The sequence below is a fragment of the Carassius gibelio genome, chromosome B12 (assembly GCF_023724105.1).
Source record: "Carassius gibelio isolate Cgi1373 ecotype wild population from Czech Republic chromosome B12, carGib1.2-hapl.c, whole genome shotgun sequence".
NCBI lineage: Eukaryota > Metazoa > Chordata > Actinopteri > Cypriniformes > Cyprinidae > Carassius > Carassius gibelio.
The window spans coordinates 11,932,990-11,953,399 of record NC_068407.1 but is presented as its reverse complement, the minus strand read 5'-3'; the positions used below and the strand labels follow the sequence as shown (position 1 = coordinate 11,953,399).

General features: G+C 38.6%; 1 protein-coding gene across 1 annotated transcript; it reads right to left on the bottom strand.

The window, feature by feature from the left end:
• Nucleotides 1–454: 454 nt before the first annotated feature.
• On the bottom strand, nt 455–19,983 carry LOC127969246 (neuralized-like protein 4). Its single transcript, XM_052571087.1, has 29 exons — nt 19,726–19,983; nt 15,341–15,857; nt 14,549–14,614; nt 14,042–14,460; nt 13,207–13,318; nt 12,991–13,079; nt 12,806–12,878; nt 12,447–12,720; nt 12,174–12,355; nt 11,930–12,015; nt 10,655–10,817; nt 10,347–10,557; nt 10,159–10,235; nt 8,626–8,704; nt 8,372–8,541; nt 8,138–8,266; nt 7,870–8,015; nt 7,487–7,705; nt 7,065–7,163; nt 6,835–6,987; nt 6,578–6,742; nt 6,344–6,502; nt 5,961–6,140; nt 4,132–4,225; nt 3,948–4,055; nt 3,669–3,813; nt 3,451–3,563; nt 2,482–2,641; nt 455–2,388 (listed from the first exon to the last, which is right to left on the bottom strand). The coding sequence occupies exons 1-29, from the start codon at nt 19,966–19,968 to the stop codon at nt 2,184–2,186; spliced, it is 4,836 nt and encodes a 1,611-aa protein (XP_052427047.1). The 5' UTR covers nt 19,969–19,983; the 3' UTR covers nt 455–2,183.
• Nucleotides 19,984–20,410: the final 427 nt, after the last annotated feature.

Here is a 20,410-nt window from a genome sequence, read left to right as displayed (position 1 = left end):
AATCCTGGAAAATATGTGTCAGTTTCCACAAAATATATTAGGAAGCACAACAAGAAGCAGCCGATAATAAGAAATGTTCTTGAGCACTAAATCAGCATATTAAATTGATTTGTGAAAGAGTATGAGGCACTGAAGACTGGAGTAATCACTGCTGAAAATTCAGCGTTTTTATCGCTATATTAAATTATCTATATTTTAAAATACATTGCAACAGAAAACCGCAATAATATTTTACAATATTACTATTTCTACTGTATCTTTGTTCAAATAAATGCAGCCATGGCGAGCATAAGAAACGTATGTATATAAACTAGAATATAAAAACTGTGGTCCAAAAACAAACTAATCAATTACTGAGGTTTAACTTTATTTGTCTATCTATCTGTGTGTGTGTGTTTGTGAGAGATTTTTAATTGTCATAAAATGTATTTAATGAATGGAAGACAGAACACGATTTCCATGTTGTGCATAACTGTCTCTTTTTTGCATTTTTATTTTCTTACAAACCAGGAAGGTAATGTTAGTGTTATGTAACAGGCTGTACAACACAACGCAAAGACATGAAGATAACACGGACGTAAACAAATAATAACAAACTGAAAAGCAGCAATGGGCCGATACAAACCCTGTGTTTTCACATTTTCCGATTTACACAGCGAGCATTCATCCAGACATCGCCCCTTGGCAATAAAGCGGGATTGCTAATGCAAGATGTACACTCAAGTATGTCATATTGGCAACAAAATAAAACTGGATAGAGATATGCCTTCACAGAGGGTACTGTAAGTCTAGATACAATCAAAAGAGAGTTGATTTTTTTTTGTCGTCATAGTTTTTCCAGCAAGGGCTTATATTTGTGCAATCTTAGTCATAAGAGAATACAAAAAAAGGCTATATACCTAGAATGAAGTAAACAATCTATTAAAAACAAATCATATTCCCAGTGTAAACACCAATTCTGGGGTCAGGTATACCAGCAGATGACTTTAAATCCCACAATTCCTCATGAGTCTATGCACATCTACCTGACAGCTGAATAAAGAGTCCTTCTTGTTGAAAAGGATGTTGAACGCAGAGCACAAACAGACCTTTCCATTCAGTTTTCGTACCTTTCTACCATTAGTTTGAGAAACACTTACATCCTGGTTCTTACACTGAAGTTTTAGGAGTAAACAAACGGGCTCGACAGCACACGGAGGACAAACTCGAACATAACCCATGTGTAAACAACATCTAAAGCATTGAAAACAGGTGACAAGAACTTCCATAGGTTTACAGACCTTAAATAATGGGCAGCGAATGACGCAAAGACTACCGAGACGCACATTCGGCCGAAACGGACACAAATACACATATAGCTTCTTAAAACTCTCTTCTTCAGATATTTTAGAGTGCTTTGTGGGGGCGAAATTCTGTTTGTATGCAACCTTCCAGTTAGACGATGTATGTTTGTCACAATTTGGGTCACATGAAGCGATTTTAGTGGAAGAGATGTGAGTTCCACTCCATAGACGGTTACAGTTATACAAGTATTCACAAGATAAAAAAAAAACTTCCATACATTTCTTGCCTTCCTGTATTTATGTAGCCATTTATCCACTTTGCGTTTGACTAAACACTGTTTGCTATAATGTGTGAATAAATACACAGCTATAAGAACCAAATATAGAGCGATGGAATAACAGTTTCTTCCTGATTAGGTGATTTTGCTGCATCCTTTATCTTGTTGACTGTCGCTGAAACAGGTCTTGGTTATTGTCCGTTGCGAGTCTTAAGAAAAACATGAGTATAAATCCAGGGTTGTGCTGTGACTTGGTGCTTCTGTGTCGCTTCAGTCCAGTTTTATTTCTGTGATGACAGCAGACTCTCAAAGCGAAAACGGACAGGGTGATACATAGCTTTAGATGTATGAAGAGGCCGCAAAAACAATAGCCGAGTTAGTGAGTTTAATGAGAAAGAGTAAAAATCGCCCACCAGTGTCCGAAACATAAAGTGCAGGCAGTGTCTCTGTCTCTGGGGATCATCATCATCACCCTCCTTCAAAACAGAACAAACTCAAAAGTATGTCTGAAACATGCAGAGATGAATGAGTTTGGGCAGCGAAACAATGCCTGAGGGGGGCTGCGCTGAAATTTGGTTTATAGCGAGGAGGATGATGCCCGTATCCTCGCTCGAGTCTGTTTTTACTCCACCCGTATGAGCAGGCCGTACAGAAGCGTGCCTCCCTTTTCCTTGGTGATCCATTCGATTTCTGCATTGCTGAATCGAGGATCAAGAGGCTCGCTGATTCCCAGCGAAGTCGGGCCCACTTTGTAGGAGCCTGGCCGCACACACACCTGGAAGCCCACCTGGGCCTGGTGACAGCGGAGGGACCGTGGGTCTCGGAATCTGCGCAGAGAAGCGTAACTGTCATTGTTTTCAAATTCATTTTCTAGGCAATCTCTCTGGTGTTTTTCTCTAGAAGCACTGCTGTTGACTTACTGCACTTTGGGGGCAAAGACCTCCAGGCCAGAGTAGCGCATGGTTGGAGAAAGCTGGACACGGGGGATCTCTCGCTCTGGGGCGCTGTTCTCCTCGGGCTCCCCGTAGCTGCCGTGACCCTCTGTCTTCACCGGGGACAAGGAGAAAATGGAGGACGATTCTGCTCATGGGAAAACAGATGAGCTCAGGTGTGCACATCTAATCTAATTCACACAATCATGCATTTCATTATCAGATCATTAGCTGGTTTGTTTTTTTTGGTTAGTTTTTTTGCCAAAAGTAAACAAACAGAAAATTCAAACCTGCTGTTTTTGAAAGCAGACACTATAGCAAATAATGATATTTAATGCACTGATCAGACATAATTATATATTTTTTCTACAGTTTTATCAAGTAAAATAATACAATACAAATGCATAAATATTACAATATAAAAAAAAAAATCTATAACATTCATTTTAATATTTAATAAATTATCAAATTATTTCTTTGCTTACTATAAAAAATATATTATAAAAATATGTAAAAAAAAATTGCAATCTGCATTTATTTAATCCAAAATACTGTACAAACTGCAATAACATATTCAATTTTTTTATGTTAATATATAAAAAAAACGTCAATTATTTCTGTGAAAAATTATAGCAGTCTTTCCTCCAGTTTTCAGTGTCACACGATCCTTCAGAAATCCTTCTAATTTACTGATTTGGTGCTCAAGAAACATATAATCACTGAAGAAACATAATATTTTTGTGGAAACGATTGATTTTTATTATTATTCGGTTTTCAGCATTTGTTACAAAAACAGTTCTATTTTAAATAATGTATTTACCAATCAATTCATTTACCGAAAAAAAAAAAAAAAAACATATTTGAACGGTAGTGTATTTTCATTTCAAATTTCCAAAGGACTAAATTTAGAATTATTTTAAATGATTTAAAAAAAAAAAATTCTTAGTGGTTACCAACCTGACAAGAGTTGGTTGTGGTCCAGAATGCGTCTAAGTGAGCCGACACTAGTGCCATGGTACGCAATATGCCATTTCTTGAAGGCATTGGAGACTTCACAGTGGGTCTTGATTCTATTAAAATACAGACAAGAGCTCTTTTTAAGTAATTAATACTGCCAATACTAATTAATATTTTTTTCAGAGTGTAATTACTGAGTTCAATGAATAATAACTGACTGGAGTGCGAATCGGCACCAGCCGAATGGCAGAGCGTAGTCTCTGGGAGGCTCCCCTCGCTTGTAATAGGCCTCATCACCCCTTAGCTTGTGACAGGACTCACAGTAACACAGGTTGTACTTAGCATCCTCATTAAAATAACCATCTGAAAGATGAAGAAAGCAAAATGTTCAGTTAATATACTGCCATAATCAGAAATGTGCTTCAAAAACTAATCCACACTGAATCTGTGGCCACAAAGGATTATGATTATGTGTGTGCGGTGTAATGCAGTTGTACCAGGCAGTGTGAGCAGTTCTTTGAATCGGGAACAAAGCGCCTGGTACTCGCACGTCTTATTGGGGTTGACCTCTGGAGGAGGTGTCCAGCAGACACTCTCCTTTATACCTGTCACACACAGCACACGTGTTTAAAGCAGAGTCACACTACAGTGTGTAAGACATGGAGTCAAAATCTCACGCACCATCCACCATGTCAGCCTTCTCCATGTCCCCTTGACAAGGCATGTCTCCTCTCTCCCCGCCAACCACAGACACATGATTTGTCACTATAGTGACCTAAAAATACAACATCAACAAGAGACAAGCATTTTTTGTGCATCCAAACAAAGGTTTCATATAAAGAAGTTATGATTTTTTTTTCTTGTTTGAAAAAAAAAACAATTATTTTCATCAATATATTAACATAAGGCCTTAAAGATATTGGTAAAATATTTTTATTTATTTATTCTATGGATGGGCAGGGTAAACAACGATATTGAATATTATATAAATAATAACAGCAAAAAATATTTAATGAAATATTTCATATAAATATAAATAAATAACAAATGTTTTGTGACACCGTCAAAACACTAAAATTCTAATTACACATTTTTGTGGTAGATTCTGTGAAAATGTTGGCAAGGCAAATAAAGATAATGATTTATACATTATTTAATAGTAATTAAAAGGTACCGTATTTTTCAGACTATAAGTCGCACCTGAGTATAAGTCGCATCAGTCCAAAAATACGTCATGATGAGGAAAAAAACATATATAAGTCGTATTTATTTAGAACCAAGAACCAAGAGAAAACATTACCGTTATGTTTTCTATTGTTTCATTTCTCTTGGTTCATTTCTCTCGGTTCATGTCAAATTAATTTTGATAAATAAGTCGCACCTGACTATAAGTCGCAGGACCAGCCAAACTATGAAAAAAAGTGCAACTTATAGTCCGGAAAATATGGTAATTAAAAATATAAATATTTTCCGTCAAGCAAAAAAAGATGTTTGTTATAAAAAGAATGCCTAAAATTCCTAATTTGTGTATAATGGGGCCTGTAAAAATGTTGGCATGTTAAGTAAAAACATAACATATATTAGCACAATATTTAATGAAAATGGCTATTTTCTCAAATTTAGGTTGGTCCAGCTCTATACGCATAAATGTTGTATCGTATAGGCGTTTCATCAAAACAAATCCGGCATTTTGGGAGAGTGAAACAGATATTTTTTGAAACGGGGTTCCAGAGTGGATAAATCAAAAAAAAAAAAAACACCTTGCATTTTCTTGTGGACAGCAAATCCGTAGATTTTCTGAAACTATGATGTCATCAACCCACATCTCGGCCCTAGTCAGACACCACTACGTCACGTAACAGCAACAAAAACATGAACAAACACTGAAAGATTGTATTTTTATTAACTAACATTAACACAGATTAATAAACGCATTGTTCCATGTTGGTTTGTATACCACGCGCAAGGTTTATGTGCATAGTCCAAGTCTTCTTCACCGATTTATTGTATCTCTGTGGCAGAATTACAGCGCCACATGCTGGTCTGGCATGTATACTACATCGTTTTGTGTCTGTTTTGTGGTTTCGTGTGGATGCAGACATTTCTTCAGACGAAGAAAAAAAAAAAAAAAAAGATTGAATAGGCAAAGCTCTGATTTCGCATGGACGTAGCCCTTACTTTCTTTCACACGATTCCTCTCAGTCACATTTTATTTCAAGGTCCAATTCTCACCATTAACAAACCATTAACTATGACTTAAACTCCTAATTTGCTGCTTATTAATAGTTAATCAGGTAGTTGTTAAGTTTCAGTATTGGGTAGAATTATAGAATATGTGCTTTAAAAGTACTAATAAACATATGATAACATTATATAATAATATAATAAAATGTTAATAATAGGCATGCTAATAAGCAACTAGTTAATAGTAAACATTGGTCCATATACTAAAGTGTTACCTAACTCTCTCTTTTTTGTGGTGCACTCATTATACATTAATAAGAACTGACCTGTTCACACTGGCCATAAAGGTCAATAAGGGGGTAACAGGGGCTTGGGATATCCTGGGCTGCTATGCCCTGATCCATGCCATTAACAAACAGATGGAGGCAACCACTGCTGTCCACCAACAGGCCCAAAATGGTCCCTTCAGGACAGGTGTCCAGGTTTGGACCGTAGTTCTCACAAATCTAAGGAAATGAGAGAGAATGAAGTCAGGAACTGATACTAAAACTGTAAAAAAAAGATTTTAAAAATCAGAAAAGATGGAAAGAAAAGTTCAAAACAAATGACAAACAAACCCAAAAGCAATGAATAAGAAAAGAAAACAAAACAAGGATGTGAAGATAAGAGAAAGATGGATGAAAGAACCAAACAACGGAAGTGACATCACCTTCAACGAGTTGTGAAAAACAGAGTCTCGTTGCAGAAGCCAGACTGAGCGTTTAAGGCAGCAAGCTGTGGAAGGGAAGTTGAGGCGGTCTGGTGAATGACCAATCAAACCCAGCGACAGGGAGGACGTCCATGATGGATTCAGACGGTCTATCTGAAACTGGGAAAGAACTGCTATCAGCATCACGCATACTGTGTCCCACACTTCCAAATACACTCACACACAAACACACACCTGGAATAGCTGCTGGCGCGGCAAAGCTTGAGCTGTGACTAAAAGACCCTGGTTGTAGCTGGACACCCGAGCTGCGGTCAGGTTCTGATTGGACAGCTGGATATTTTTTCCATGATTCTCCAAAAAAGTCATGACCGTGGGCACCAGAGCAGGCTCATTCTCACTCTGAAAGTTGAGAAACGAACAAATACCAGTAAAGCTTGACATTAAAATACAGCTGATCAAGCTTCAAAACACGGTCCTCTGAGATGACACACCTCTCGGACAGGAGTGCTATCCTCCTCTCCCTCGCTGCAGCTGTCGGGCGAGAGCGAAGGGGCTTTCACACTTTCAGAATCCTCAACTAGCGTGGAGCTGACGATGGACACGGCCGTCACTTTTCCGTACAGGTCCAAGACAGCATACACGTTCTGAAACGAAAGGTGATGAGCTGAATGTACAACTGAAAAATGAAGACGTATTAACAGATATAGCAGCATACTCGTACTTTCGCCACTGCAGTGGCTGCTGGTCCCATGTCTTCTCCGTCAATGAGGATGTGCATGGTGTCGTCACTGCATCTCTTCACCCCAACGCGATTTCCCACCTATAGTAGAACGGAGGTGTTGAGGACGTGATATACTCACTTCTCGCTTTATATACACCACTTGAGTCTGGCTCAACAGACCGAAAAGAGGAAATGAACTGTAGAAGATTTCCATGTCAGTGTCATGGCTGTTTGATTTCAAAGTATATTGGAACCTTAAAGGAATAGTTCACCAAAAAATGGAAATGTTGTAATCATTTACTCGTACTCATGTGGTTTCTTACTTTGCCATCACAGGAGTATAATACATTTTAAAATGTTTTGAAATAGAAAGGTTTAATTAAGTTCTCATCATTGGTATGAATGCACCAGTGATCTCTTACCGTGAGCCGATCCAGAGAGCAGCCATAGTTCTGTCTCTGTAGCACTCCGTTCCGCCTGACCTCGGAGCCGGCGAGGACCCAGGTGACCTTTGACCTGAGCTGAGTAAGCGAAGGAGAGAGGCCACTGAGAGGGCAGGATGGTAGGTCAGGGGGCTGCAGGGTGGTCAAACCCACATGAAGGGAACCGGACCATATGTCATCGACCTTGTTAATTTTCACCTAAAAGGAGTAACAGTAGGACCGTTTGTGAATAGGGCACTAACATTTCTGGTAACACTTTACAACAACTAAACTAATGGGACATTACTTGTAAAGTGCAACCACATTTGTAATTTATTTTTTTTTTTTTTTACTTCAATTGTAAATTAAAACCCATAACTCACCTCAAACACCTCATCTGTCTTGAGCTCCTTCGCGCTAAACACAATTCCATGGGCATATCCATCGACCCTCAGCGCTTGACAACAGTCTCCTAATAACACCACATTCTTACCATGTTTGCTGTGCAGGCGATGGGCAACCCCTGCCACTAGAAAGTGACAAAGACACCGATTTTGAACAAAACATATGATCCTATTGTTGACATGTATGTTAAAATCATCAATCTTAATAAGTGAATACTGCCTCAAATGCAAACAATAATTATAATACCCGGAGAGTGTATGGGGAAGCTCTTCTCTGTGATGTTACTGGTACACAGACTGTTATCCAGTGGCCCCGATGAACTTGTAATGGACACTTGCACACACTGACCATAAAGATCGATCACAGCATATACTTCTAAAAAAAGACAGAAGAACAGAAAGAAAGGAGGAGGACGTTAGACATTACAAGGTTCTGAAATATCAGTGTTGCTTAATGTGAAATAGTTTTCTTGAAAATGACCTGGTGGCAGCCCGGTACAAGCGACACCTTGGTCAACGCCGTTGATGAAGTAATGCAGGTCTCCAGTAGCTGTACGCATCATCCCAATCCTGGAGCCTGTGGTCAGAGAGTCCAAGTCACAGCCGTAGTTATTCCTCATGGTATTCCCATCCTGCATGATCGCTGTGCCACTACAGAAGAAGAAGAGCAAAGAGATATGTAAGGTATCAGGTCTGGCAAAGAAAGCCGTTTTAATCCATTAACCCACAGTTCACCTCAACATCCAGGTGTCATAGTCAATGTCAGTCATTGTATTAGGGAACTCCAGTTCTTCTGGTCGGATTGCGGTTACGCCTGTGGAAACACAAACCAAAATCTGGTTCTTATTCAGGCTCCATTAAAAAACACATACAGAGAACCAAGTGATTATTGGAAATAATAATATTCGGTTCCTTTAATATTTCTGGAGCCAGTATTTTTCTACCAGGTTTCCTGCACTACAGCACCAACAGCTATTGTGAAATTCTTGGAAACACGTCTCTTATGAACCAATAATTTTTAGAAAAATCAAAGCGATGCATTTTTTTGGCAAATCAGTGGTATTTCTTGAGTGTATCAAGGCAATTTCTTTAGTGAATTAGCGGTATTTCATTACTGACTCTGTGGTGTTTCTTAAGTAAATCTGGTATTTCTTTAGTAAATTAGTGTTATTTCTCTGGTCAATCACTGGCATTTCTTTAACAAAGTGTTATTTAGTTAATTACTGCCATTTCGTTTGTTAGTATGAGGTATTTCTTCAGTGAATCACAGGTGTTTCTTTAGTGAATCAGAGGTTTGTTTTAAAGGGTTAGTTCACCCAAAAATTTAAGTTAGCCAGTTTTACTCAACCTTAAAGCATCCTAGGTGTATGTGACTTTCTTCTTTCAGACGAATCCAATCGGAGTTATATTATATATAAACTGTCCTCTTCCAAGCCTTTCAATGGGGGTAAGCCGGTGTTGGTTGTCAACAGCCCAAAAGACGTTAAATAAAGTGCGTGCATCTGTAATAAAAAGTCCCTCACACTGCTCCAGGGGCTGAATAAAGGCCTCCTGTAGCAGATCCATGCATTTTTGTAAGATAAATATCCATATTTCAAATGTAATAAACACTCAGAAGTGCAGGCGGACGACGTAGGACATATGCGCCGTGCACATGCCTCTGAGAAATGACGGTGCAAAAGAAAACCAGTCTCCCTTTGGCTTATTTCCAAATTCTCCGACATATTTCTTTACAAATCCTTGCTTTGTGCTTCTCATTCGTAAATGGCATTTTGTTTTGTTTTGTCATCACTAATCACGTGATGTCAACGTCTTATGTCATCCGCCAGAACAGCTTCCGCATAATAAATATGGATATTTATCTTACTAAAACACATGGATTCGCTACAAGAGGCCTTTATTCAGCCCCTGGAGCAGTGTGAGGGACGTTTTATTACGGATGCAAACACTTTATTTAACGTCTTTTGGACTGTTGACAACCAACATCCATTGAAAGGCTTGAAGGAGCCAGGACAATTTTTTATATAACTCCGATTGGATTCGTCTGAAAGAAGAAAGTCACGTACACCTAGGATGCTTTGAGGGTGAGTAAAAGAGGCTAATTATCATTTTTGGATGAACTAACCCTTTAAAAAATCAGTGGTATTTCTTAAGTGAGTCATAGGTATTTCTTTAATAATTCAGTGGTATTTCTTTAGTGAATCAGGGATATTTCTTTAAGAAATCAGTGGTATTTGTTTATTGAATTGGTGTTTTATATAAGCTGACCTGCTTCTATTGAGCCTGACCAGCGATCCACCATTTTCTGAATTACAATTTCAAAGAGCTCTCCATCCCGAAGGCACCTTTTCAGTGGGACACACAAGCATAAAATATTAATTTAATCGATGACTGATCCATGCAGATCAACCAGCATGATCTAAGCACTTAAGAGTTCATGTCAAAACAAAAGAAACCTGTTTGAAATAACAATGGCGTCGTTAAACTCGCTGCGGCAGTTCTGCCTGAGGGCCGTTCGGCCACCGTTGGTGATGACTGCGTTTGTGCCGTGCAGCTGATGAAAGCGCAAGTCATTGGCAGCTGTAGTTCCAGAAACTGAACATGGGCTACCAGGAGACATGGCAGTAGGGCCCTCAGAGCTGTCATCAGGCAAGGGAGGGAGGTCAGCTATAACAGAGAGAAAGAGATTTTTAAAAGTCTCCTAAGTACTTCAGGGTGTGTACCAACTATCCACCCATTTTTACTCTCTCCTTATTGCTCTTACCCATATCATCCATGATGGTGGCCTGGGCAGCCTGTCCATACAGGTCCACCACTGCATACACACTGGGTGGAACATTCCAGGCCGCAGGGCCTTGAGGCACTCCATTCACAAAGAAATGTAAACTTCCATCCTCCTTTCGGACAACTCCCACTGTATCTCCAGCCTGTAAACATTCACATGAGGCACATGAACATCATGCTACCAGCTAAACCAGGATACCACAACCCACTACGTTCTGATGTAGAACATGCATTCACTGCACCTTGTTTACTAGCAAAATGTGAAAGTGAAAGTCGTGACATTTGCCAAGTTTGGTAGCCCATACTCAGAATACACACACCCGGAGCAGTGGGCAGCTACAGTTCCTGCACTTCAGCCATGGGTATTGAAGGTGGAAGAGAGTGCTGTTCATTCACTCCCTCCCACCTACAACTCCTGCCAGCACCGAGACTCGAACCGGCAACCTTCTGGTAACTAGTCCGGCTCTCTAACCATTAGGCCATTGCTGCCCATGTATACGAATGCTTTGTGGTACTGTCTTAAATGTGCATCAAATCTGACACGGAAAAGATGAAACTGTTGAATAAAAGTTGTTATTTTTGTTTTACTTGCGCACAAAAAGTATTCTCGTTGCATCATAAAATTAAGTTTGAACCACTGATGTCATATGGGCTATTTTGATATCCCTTACGATGTCTTTGCTACCTTTCTGGGCATTGAATGTGGTAATAGCATTGCTGTCTATGGAGGATCAGAAAGCTTGGATTTCATGAACAATATCTTAATTTGTTTTGTGAAGATGAGCGAAGGACTTATGGGTTGGAATGACAAACCACATTTAACCAACATTGCTAAAGTTTATTTATTTATTTTTCTTGGGGGAGGGGTGGTTTGGGGTTCAATATTCTTTATTGAAACAACAAAACTGACTTTTGTATGCCATGTAGGGTGTTGCGATATTTTAACTGTACAAATGTGACATTTTGCTAATCTAAATTCATTTTTGATTACAGTGTGTTCTAGCTGTCGCTTATCCATGTTGTGTATCTAAAATACACTCTGACTAAGACACAACTGTTTGTAACTTTCTTCTGTTTCAGCCAAATGTCTTCAGTTGCCAAAATTTCAGCGCATCACTAGTAGTCACTATGGATATGTTGGATGTATAAAAGCTGTGTGAAGGTTTTTCCAAAATTCTCCTTTTCGGTTTAAAATACAGATTTGGATTGACCCTTGAAAATTGACAGAATATTTAAGACAGCCAGCAAAACCCACTTTTAGACGGTCCAAGTTGTGCCCGTATTCATCAAGAATTGTAGTTCCGTTGTGCATGACTCCATTTCCTGTCATCATCCAGGTACCTGTGTAAATATCAGTGCATTAGATTAGCTATCTACCAACACTCATGCATTTTAATTTGGATGCTACAGGTAACATGGCCTTGACTCATGGACACTTTAATCAATCAGCTAAGCTTTCAGTTGTGACCTGTGGCTGTAACTGTCTGGCAGCATTTTACCTGAGCGCAGGTTGGTCATGGTTGACGGTAGCTGAAGATAGGCGGGGTTATGAGTCGTCACGCCAATCTCTATAGAGCCCGCCCATTTGTCCACCATTTTGTCGATGCGCACCTGGAAAACCTCATTGGAGTGCAGCGGACGATTGCTAAGCACAACACCATGGTTGAAGTCATCCGTTGCACTGTGCAAAAGAATAAGATTTCATTGAACTGCCCCATGATGCAGTAGCCCTATTAATGCAGTAAGTAGATTTTTGGATTGAATTAACTCACTGAGGCCGTAACGCGGTGCGGCCGTCGCTGATGATTGCAGCCTTCTGTCCACAGTTTAGATGGAATAGCAAGCGGTCTGGGACATCAGGCTCAGGGGTCAATGAGAGAGCAGGCCGAGGCCGGCCCACGTCAGGTGACAGCGCCCTCATGATTGCATTGTTGCGGCGTAAACGGTCACTGTGGTTATGGTTGTGGACGATGGTGACCTTTACTGCCATGCCATAGAGATCCACCACTCCATACACTACGCCAGGGGTCTGACTGGCTGCAACCCCTATGACATCATTTCGGAAAAGTATTTTAGAACAATCTGAACGGTGTGTGAAGTTCTTATCGCTGAGATCTGAAATTACTCTCACCCTGATCAATGCCGTTAATGTAGAAGTGCAGAGCTCCACTGGCTTTCCTCATCAGCCCTATGTGATCCCCCTCCTATAAATAACAAAAGCATAAAAAAGGTTTTATGGGCATGTTGTGTATAAATAAACAAAGGGAATCACCTTGAGTATTAGACTACATGAGATAATAATAAGACTCAACTTACCTGGAGTTCATCCAGGCTGAATTCACAATATTCCCGACGAGTGCCCTTCCCATTGGTTAAAATCCCACAGCCACTCATCATGATTGTGCCTTAAAAACAAGAAGAATGTAATGAACATTACGATTTAGATACACATGTGCTCGCTATGTTTATTGTAATGATTCTGTGAGAAATGAGGATCTATTTGATTATGTGAGAGAATACTAAAGAGGCTACCTGAACGTAAATTGGTCATTGTTGCAGGGTAGTCAAGATTATTTGGGTTGTGGGTCGTCACTCCAATCTCAATGGAACCAGACCATTTATCCACGAGTTTGTCAATGCGAATCTGAATCAGACAAGTGCAGTAATGTAACCAAAAATTTTACTTTTACTATATTTTTACATTCGTTTTGTATATATGTTGTATAATTATTCTGAGCATCATAGTATTATAAATTAGTTGTATTATAATTATAGAAATACTAATAATAAAAATAAAAATAAATGTTGGCAGAAAATTGCAATTAAAAGAATAATTATATGAATAAAATTTTGCTCAATGTTATTTTAATTAGCAAATCTCTTCAGGCAATTTAAAAGCAAAATTAATTAATTAAAACTAAATTAAGAATTTTATTATGTATATGTGTTTGAAAGAAGTCTCTAATGCTCACCATGGCTGCATTTATTTGATTAAAATATACAACTTAGTGAAATATTATAGCAGCTTTAAAAAAGCAGTTTTCTATTAATATTAACATAAATAAAAATGTAATTTATTAAGGTAATAACAAATGTAATATTTTTCTAATATGCTGATTTGGCACTTAAGAATCATTTTTTTTTACTATCACTGTAAAAAAAAAAAAAAATAAATAAATAAATAAATAAATACAAATATATATCAAAATAAAAATATATTATTTGAGGAATATAAAGCTACAAAGAACAGAATTTATTTGAATCAGAAATATTTTGTGAGATAATAAATGTCTTTATTTTCATCAATGTATACCAACTAAATAAGAATATTCATTAAAAAAAAGAAAAACAAACTCAAGCTATATACCTCAAACATTTCGTTGTTTCTAAGCGGTCGATTGGTCATGACGACTCCGTTATTGAACTCATCCAGCGGTCTCCTCCTTTCTGCGGTCTTATTGTTGTTGCTTAGTTTGATGAGCGTGCCACACTTCTCATGGAACAGCAGCGCGTCATTGGTTGTCATGCCGCCAGCGGCCACCCCCAGTCCCGCCACCCCACCAGAGTTCCCCGCTGGGCTGCTATTGCTGCTACTGCCTCCACCTGTCCCTCCGCCACCAATGCCACTGTCACTTCCTGTTCCTCGGCCTACACCGCTACTTCCTGTGCCGCCCCTCGAGGAGTCAGAGCCTCCCACCCCCAAGTCCTCTCCACCCTCATCCTCAGAACGATACAGAGAGACGATGGCATTGTTGAACACATCAAATAAATGATGCTCAGTCAAAACTGTGAGGGGTAAAAGATAAAGAAAACAACAATGTAATTCCAGATTTACAATAACAAATAACCCAGGCTGGTTTTAAAAGTGACGTACCACTATCAGGCTCAAAGTTGTTTGGGAATTTGTCGGGCCGACTGTGCGCACTTGACACTTCAGGCCCTAATGAGAAATCAAAACAGAAAACATTTGTTCAATACAATTGTGCCAAAGATATATTAAGACTGTCCATGATAAAGTAGAGAAAAAAATATGTTAAAAATCTAGTTAAAAAGTACAACCAAACAAAATTTGTTTGTATGAGAAATCTTCAATCGAATGAATGATAAAAATATCATGTGGTATAAGCATCAAGTAAACTGTAATAAAATTTTCTTTACACCTTTACACCACATTTTTAAATATAAAAAAAGAGAGATTTTTATATATTTTTTTAAAAAAAGGTCACAAATTATTAATTGTGACCCTGAACCACAAAACCAATCATAAGTAGCACAGGTACATTTGTTGAAATATATTAACAATACATTGTATGTAAAATTATCCCATTTTTTTTCTTTTATGCTAAAAATCATTAGTATATAAAGTAACGATCATGTTCCATGAAGATATTTTGTACCTTTCTTACCATAAATATGACTGGTTTTCTGGTCCAAGGTCACAATGAATGAATATCATTAATTAGTTTCAAAGCACCGCATGACTTTTGACAACAAATGTTTTTTTCAAATATCAATAAGCGATTTATTAATATAAGAAATAATAATGGAAAATTATACCACTACTTAATAAGGTCTTCTTTTCAAGTAATTATAGATATGATCATCGTGTTATTGACCCAACTACTACATGCTTTCCCTCTCTCTACACTATGTGGTCTAGTTTTACCTTCCTCTGCTGATCCGTTCATCATGGTCGCTGTAGCACCAGCTGCAGACAGCATGATAGCTCCAGCCCTGTCATCATGGCTACAGCAAGCATCTGCTATTATGGACACTGCTTGCGTCGACACAATCTCATCCTCTACCTCTTCATCCTCTTCCCCATCCATTTCAGGTGGGGGTTCACAGCCTACCACAGTCACTTGTGTACACTTCCCATAGAGGTCCACCACGGCCCATAAACGGGAAGGAAGTCCACTTGCCGCCGTGCCACAGTCCTGTCCGTTCACCCACAGATGCAGCTCTCCTTTCCCATTCCGCTGGATCCCCACACGGTCCCCTTCCCCTAGCTGGTCCAAGTCGCGACCGTACTCCTCCAGGACTGAGCGGCCGTCCTTTAGCACGGAGCAGCCGGACACGATCCACGAGCCTCCCTTCAGGCCTGTGGCACTGCTGGGAAATTCCAGAGCGGCTGGGTCCAGCGCAGTCACTCCGATCTCTATAGAACCGCTCCACGAGTTCACCTGGCAATAGAAATGTTAGTCAGTTAGTCAATCCCTTTATGACTCTTTATAAATGATCTCAAAAGTCTCAGAACCTTGGTGCTCAAATGAATGCCACAAGTTCAAACCAGGCCTGCAACATATTATGCTCTCTCTCAATAACTTTTTCTGTGTCTAATAAAAATAATTTTCAAGGTAACTAATAATAAGTATCAGGCCTATTACCTTTAATGTATAATGTATAATGTATAATATATATATATATATATATATATATATATATATATATATATATATATATATATATATATAATATATACACTCAAAGTTTGGGTTTAGCACTTTTTTTTTGGTAATGTTTACTTATATTTAGCATGGATACATTAAATACATATATAATAATACAAAAGATTATTAGAATGATTTCTGAAGGACTATGTGACACTGAAGACTGGAGTAATGGCTGCTTAAAATTCAGCTTTGGCATCACCGGAATAAATTGCACTTTTTACTGTAGTAAAATTGTACAATATTACTGTATTTTTAATCCAATAAATGCAGCCTTTGTGAACATTTAAAGATATTTCTTTCAAATATATCTGAGTGGAAGTGTGTATGTATTTCCAGGTTCAATGACTATTACCGAAGAGGAGGGCGGATCCACAATTGAAGTCTACAGAGAAGACATTTTAACCAAAAACATGAAAATTATAAATGAATAATAATTACAATAACATCAATTATATATTAATCATATTAATTATCTTCAGAAATTTATTATAAGAGATATAAAAGCTGTGGCAGTCATCCTTTTAGTTGTGGGACTGTTCTAGTTGGACAAACTTTGTTATCCATCCACCAATAAACGTCCTGCATGTGGATTAGCTCTAAATACTCTCAACATACATGAGCATTTCAGAGTCAACACAGAAAAGTCTTTTTGCTACTTGCTATACATTCAAAACAATATTTTAATGTTCACTCGAGGAGATAGTTTTGTCCAACAGACTTCCATTTCAAGTGCAAGCCATTCATACGTCCTTTCCTCGAGAATTGAAATGTCTTTCATTGGGAACTAACACCATGCCACAGGTGCCATTAATTGAGCTAGACCCAGAACATTCAGTTAAACAGATGTCGATCTCTCACACTGAAATGCTGCCTCTAGCCTCTAGATTTCTCAGGTGTCTTTATGTGGAGGTGTGTAGGCTGTCAGTGCAGCAGGAAGTGTGTATCTGGGTTAAGGCAGGCTGAAGAGAAGGACAGGCGGCACTGAATGTGATCAAGGTATTTCTCTAATCTGGTTACATAAGTGACCAGTAATCTGTCCATTGTCTTTTCCCCCTCTGTCCAGAAGTAAAGAAACAGCAAGACTGAAAAAAATACAGCAAACTAGAATAATACCAGGTAACAATAGGAATTATATTGTTTTGCTGTGTGCTTCCTTTCTCAAGCTTCAAAAACTGAAAGTCATTACTTTTAAACATCAGCTGCAGACTATCATAAAATTGTTTAGGCTCTGTTTTATTTAACCAAATCTTCCTAAAACCTATTCTCTCCTGAAAACATTTTGTGTAGGAGCTGTGTAGGAGCTGACTGGATGCAAGATTATGTCAAAAATATACAAAATTAGATTATAAACGTAGTACTATGGCATTATCATGATTTGAATAAACATTTGATTATTAGGTCACAATTACTAGTAAGTGCATGGATTATTTCACATTTGTATGCACGTCTCACTAAAAAAATTACAACACTTCATAACATGTGCATAAGCACAAGAATTTGATCTTAACCTTGTTTCATTTGTAATAATTTCGGAGTATTCTGCATAAGTGATGATGTTCACTTCATTCACTCTCAGCAAACATATGACACTCTTTAAAAAACACTCTTGCATGACAGCATGCGCAGCAAGATCCTCAAGCAATGCCAAGTGTGTGTGCCATCCTCAAAAGCAGTTTAAGACAGACTCAGATTACAGGCCCCTCATCTCCACAGCTCAAAGATAATGCAAGCTTTCCTTTTTTTTATCCACTGTATAAAATTTCATCCTAACAAATATAGCTGAATCCGAAATTGCACACTTCCGGAGTATACAGCAAGCGAAAAGCAGTTTGTAATGTCCAAATTTACAGTGTTCATTAATCCAGAGGGCGAAAAGTTCCCAGTCAATCGAAGCAGCAATTTTTTCAGACTCTTAGTAAGTGAGACTCATTGCGTTTGTGCTTTGTTTATTAGAACTTCTTTTCCCAGAAGTCTTTCTGAAATATACTCTTGTCTGTTCACAGTAAATTCAATTATCATGCACTGAGACACTTTGAGAAAACAAGGTTTTAATATATAACAACATTAACCTGCTTTGATGGTCTAAGCCATTCCCAGTGGTGCATCTTACCTCAGATGAAGTGATAATTGGTTGCCTTCTTATGCCCTTGAATAATCATTAAATTACCCGTGGCATTAATATAATCACTAATAAAATCACAGCTTATACACTGCATAAAGCAAACAGAAGTGGCAGCGGCAGTGTGAGAGATGCCCTGCTGTAAAGCCAGATGGTACGTGAGCAGACATCAAGGTCACTCTTAATTAAAAATCCATAGACAACAGGACAGACTGCTGATATGAACTAAACGCTGCTCAGCTATCTACTGAAATGCATTAACAGAGAAGAATTTGTAGGTAAGAAAGGTCAAGCATGTTTACATGAATCAGCTGACGGTCTATTGGCCGTTAAATGAGTGAAAAGAACTGACTGAATAGAATCTGAGAGCCGAGAACATCAAAGATATTAAAATGTTCTCATTATGAGTTACTTGTAAGATATTACAGTAAACTGTTTAATGGCTTCAAGGTTGATGTGAGGCTTACAAGCAGTATGTTATGACAATGAGCATCTGCATATTGGCAACGACTTCTCATTGTACAACATTACAAACAATTCAAATGTTAATTTTGAAGAAGGTTTTTTTTTTTTTAACATGTGGTTAAGAGAATTGAAATAACAGTTGATCATGCACAAGCTGAAGAAAGGCACGGTTGTTATGTAAGTAATAAATACTTTGTATCAAGGCTGTTGTCTTTGATTTTGTGAACTGTCAAAAAGGAGAGGAAAGTGATTTGTAGGGAAAATGTCTTAGATGCTTATTCAATCCTTCTATTCATAAATTTGCAAACCTGATAATTTCAGGCCCGCTCCTACAATTCACAAAGCCTAAGACAAAATTTGTGTCGTTCCCTTCTCTCCCAGTCCCAAACGAGCAGGCCTCCCTCCGGCCACAGGAAACAACCTTCCCAGTTATTCTCTCGGACCATGCTATGCTTGTTTTGGTCATCACGAATCACCTGACTTCATCATTTAATGACTCACTACACACGTAAAAGACAGTCACTTGATATCACCTGCAGCAAGGGTCACTGAACTAATCAGTGAATTCAAAAGAATCGATTCACTGTAAAGAATCAAAACCAGCAGCTAAAAACTCAACAACACGGTGTGTGTACATGTTTACGTGGGCTTCTAATTTAACATATATAGTAGTATTTCGCAAAACAAAATATTTAAAAACATTAAAATATGTATGCAGACTGTTGTGATCAGATTAGATGGATCTGACAGTCCAAGAATAACCAAGCAGACCAGCATCCAAACATCAACAGCACTGACAAACCATGACAGATGACTACAAAAGCCGCGGCACACGTACGTCCTGAGACATCCACACACCTAAACACCACACATGACCTAAGAATAAGCTCTGACAGTGAACCACTGCAGACGGTCTGACACACTCCCACCCTTTTCTCGATTTCTATCTCTATCTCTCTCGTCTCTCTCTCTCTCTCTCTCTCTCTCTCTCTCTGGTGGGACATGATTGTTTACCTTCTTGTCGATGCGTACAGTAAAGACATCGCGGTCACGCAGCGGCTCCCGACTCAGGACCAGGCCGTGGTTGAATTCCTGTACCGGCTGATTCCGTTGAGCGGTTCGGTTGGAGTTCGACAAACCGATCAGTTTTCCGCTGCGCGGATGCAGCTCAGCCGCCATCTTCGCACGGGCGGCGCGGTGCACGACACCGAGCGTCGTTTTGCGACAGTGGAGAGTCGCTTGTGGATAACTCGCCATTGGCTCTTGGTATATTTGTCGGCAAAAATAAATATCAGCGCATGCATTTACTCTTGAGTGTGTAAATAGTACACAGCAAAGTTGTACGAGCAGATAAAACTGGATAAATGTGCTGGAGGTAACGTAAGGTAAAGTGAGTGAGTATACAGACAAATAAACACTAAAACGCCACAGTTCACAATATCACAAATGAAGATAGTGAATTAAAGAACCCTCTCAAACGAAGAACTCAGTTATATAATAACTTCAACAACTATATCAAGGCATGTACTTGGGAATTGCTTAAAAATGTAAACAGAAAACTGATGTATATATTACTGATAAAAAAAATAAAAATAACAACCAAGTTTTAAATTCGTGAGAACTGTATTACGTTTGTTGAAAAAGTCCTCTAGATGGCAGTGGATTACAGCGAAACCTGCATAACAACTAATATATGAAG

What these genes read in the sequence shown, in the direction of transcription:
- LOC127969246 (XM_052571087.1), bottom strand. Translation starts at nt 19,968, where the DNA reads ATGGCGAGTTATCCACAAGCGACTCTCCACTGTCGCAAAACGACGCTC. An exon ending in GAACGGATCAGCAGAGGAAG is followed by an intron (nt 14,615 to 15,340) that starts GTAAAACTAGAC and finishes ATTTCTCATTAG; the next exon opens with GGCCTGAAGTGTCAAGTGCG. An exon ending in CAGCCACTGCAGTGGCGAAA is followed by an intron (nt 6,988 to 7,064) that starts GTACGAGTATGC and finishes CTTTCGTTTCAG; the next exon opens with AACGTGTATGCTGTCTTGGA.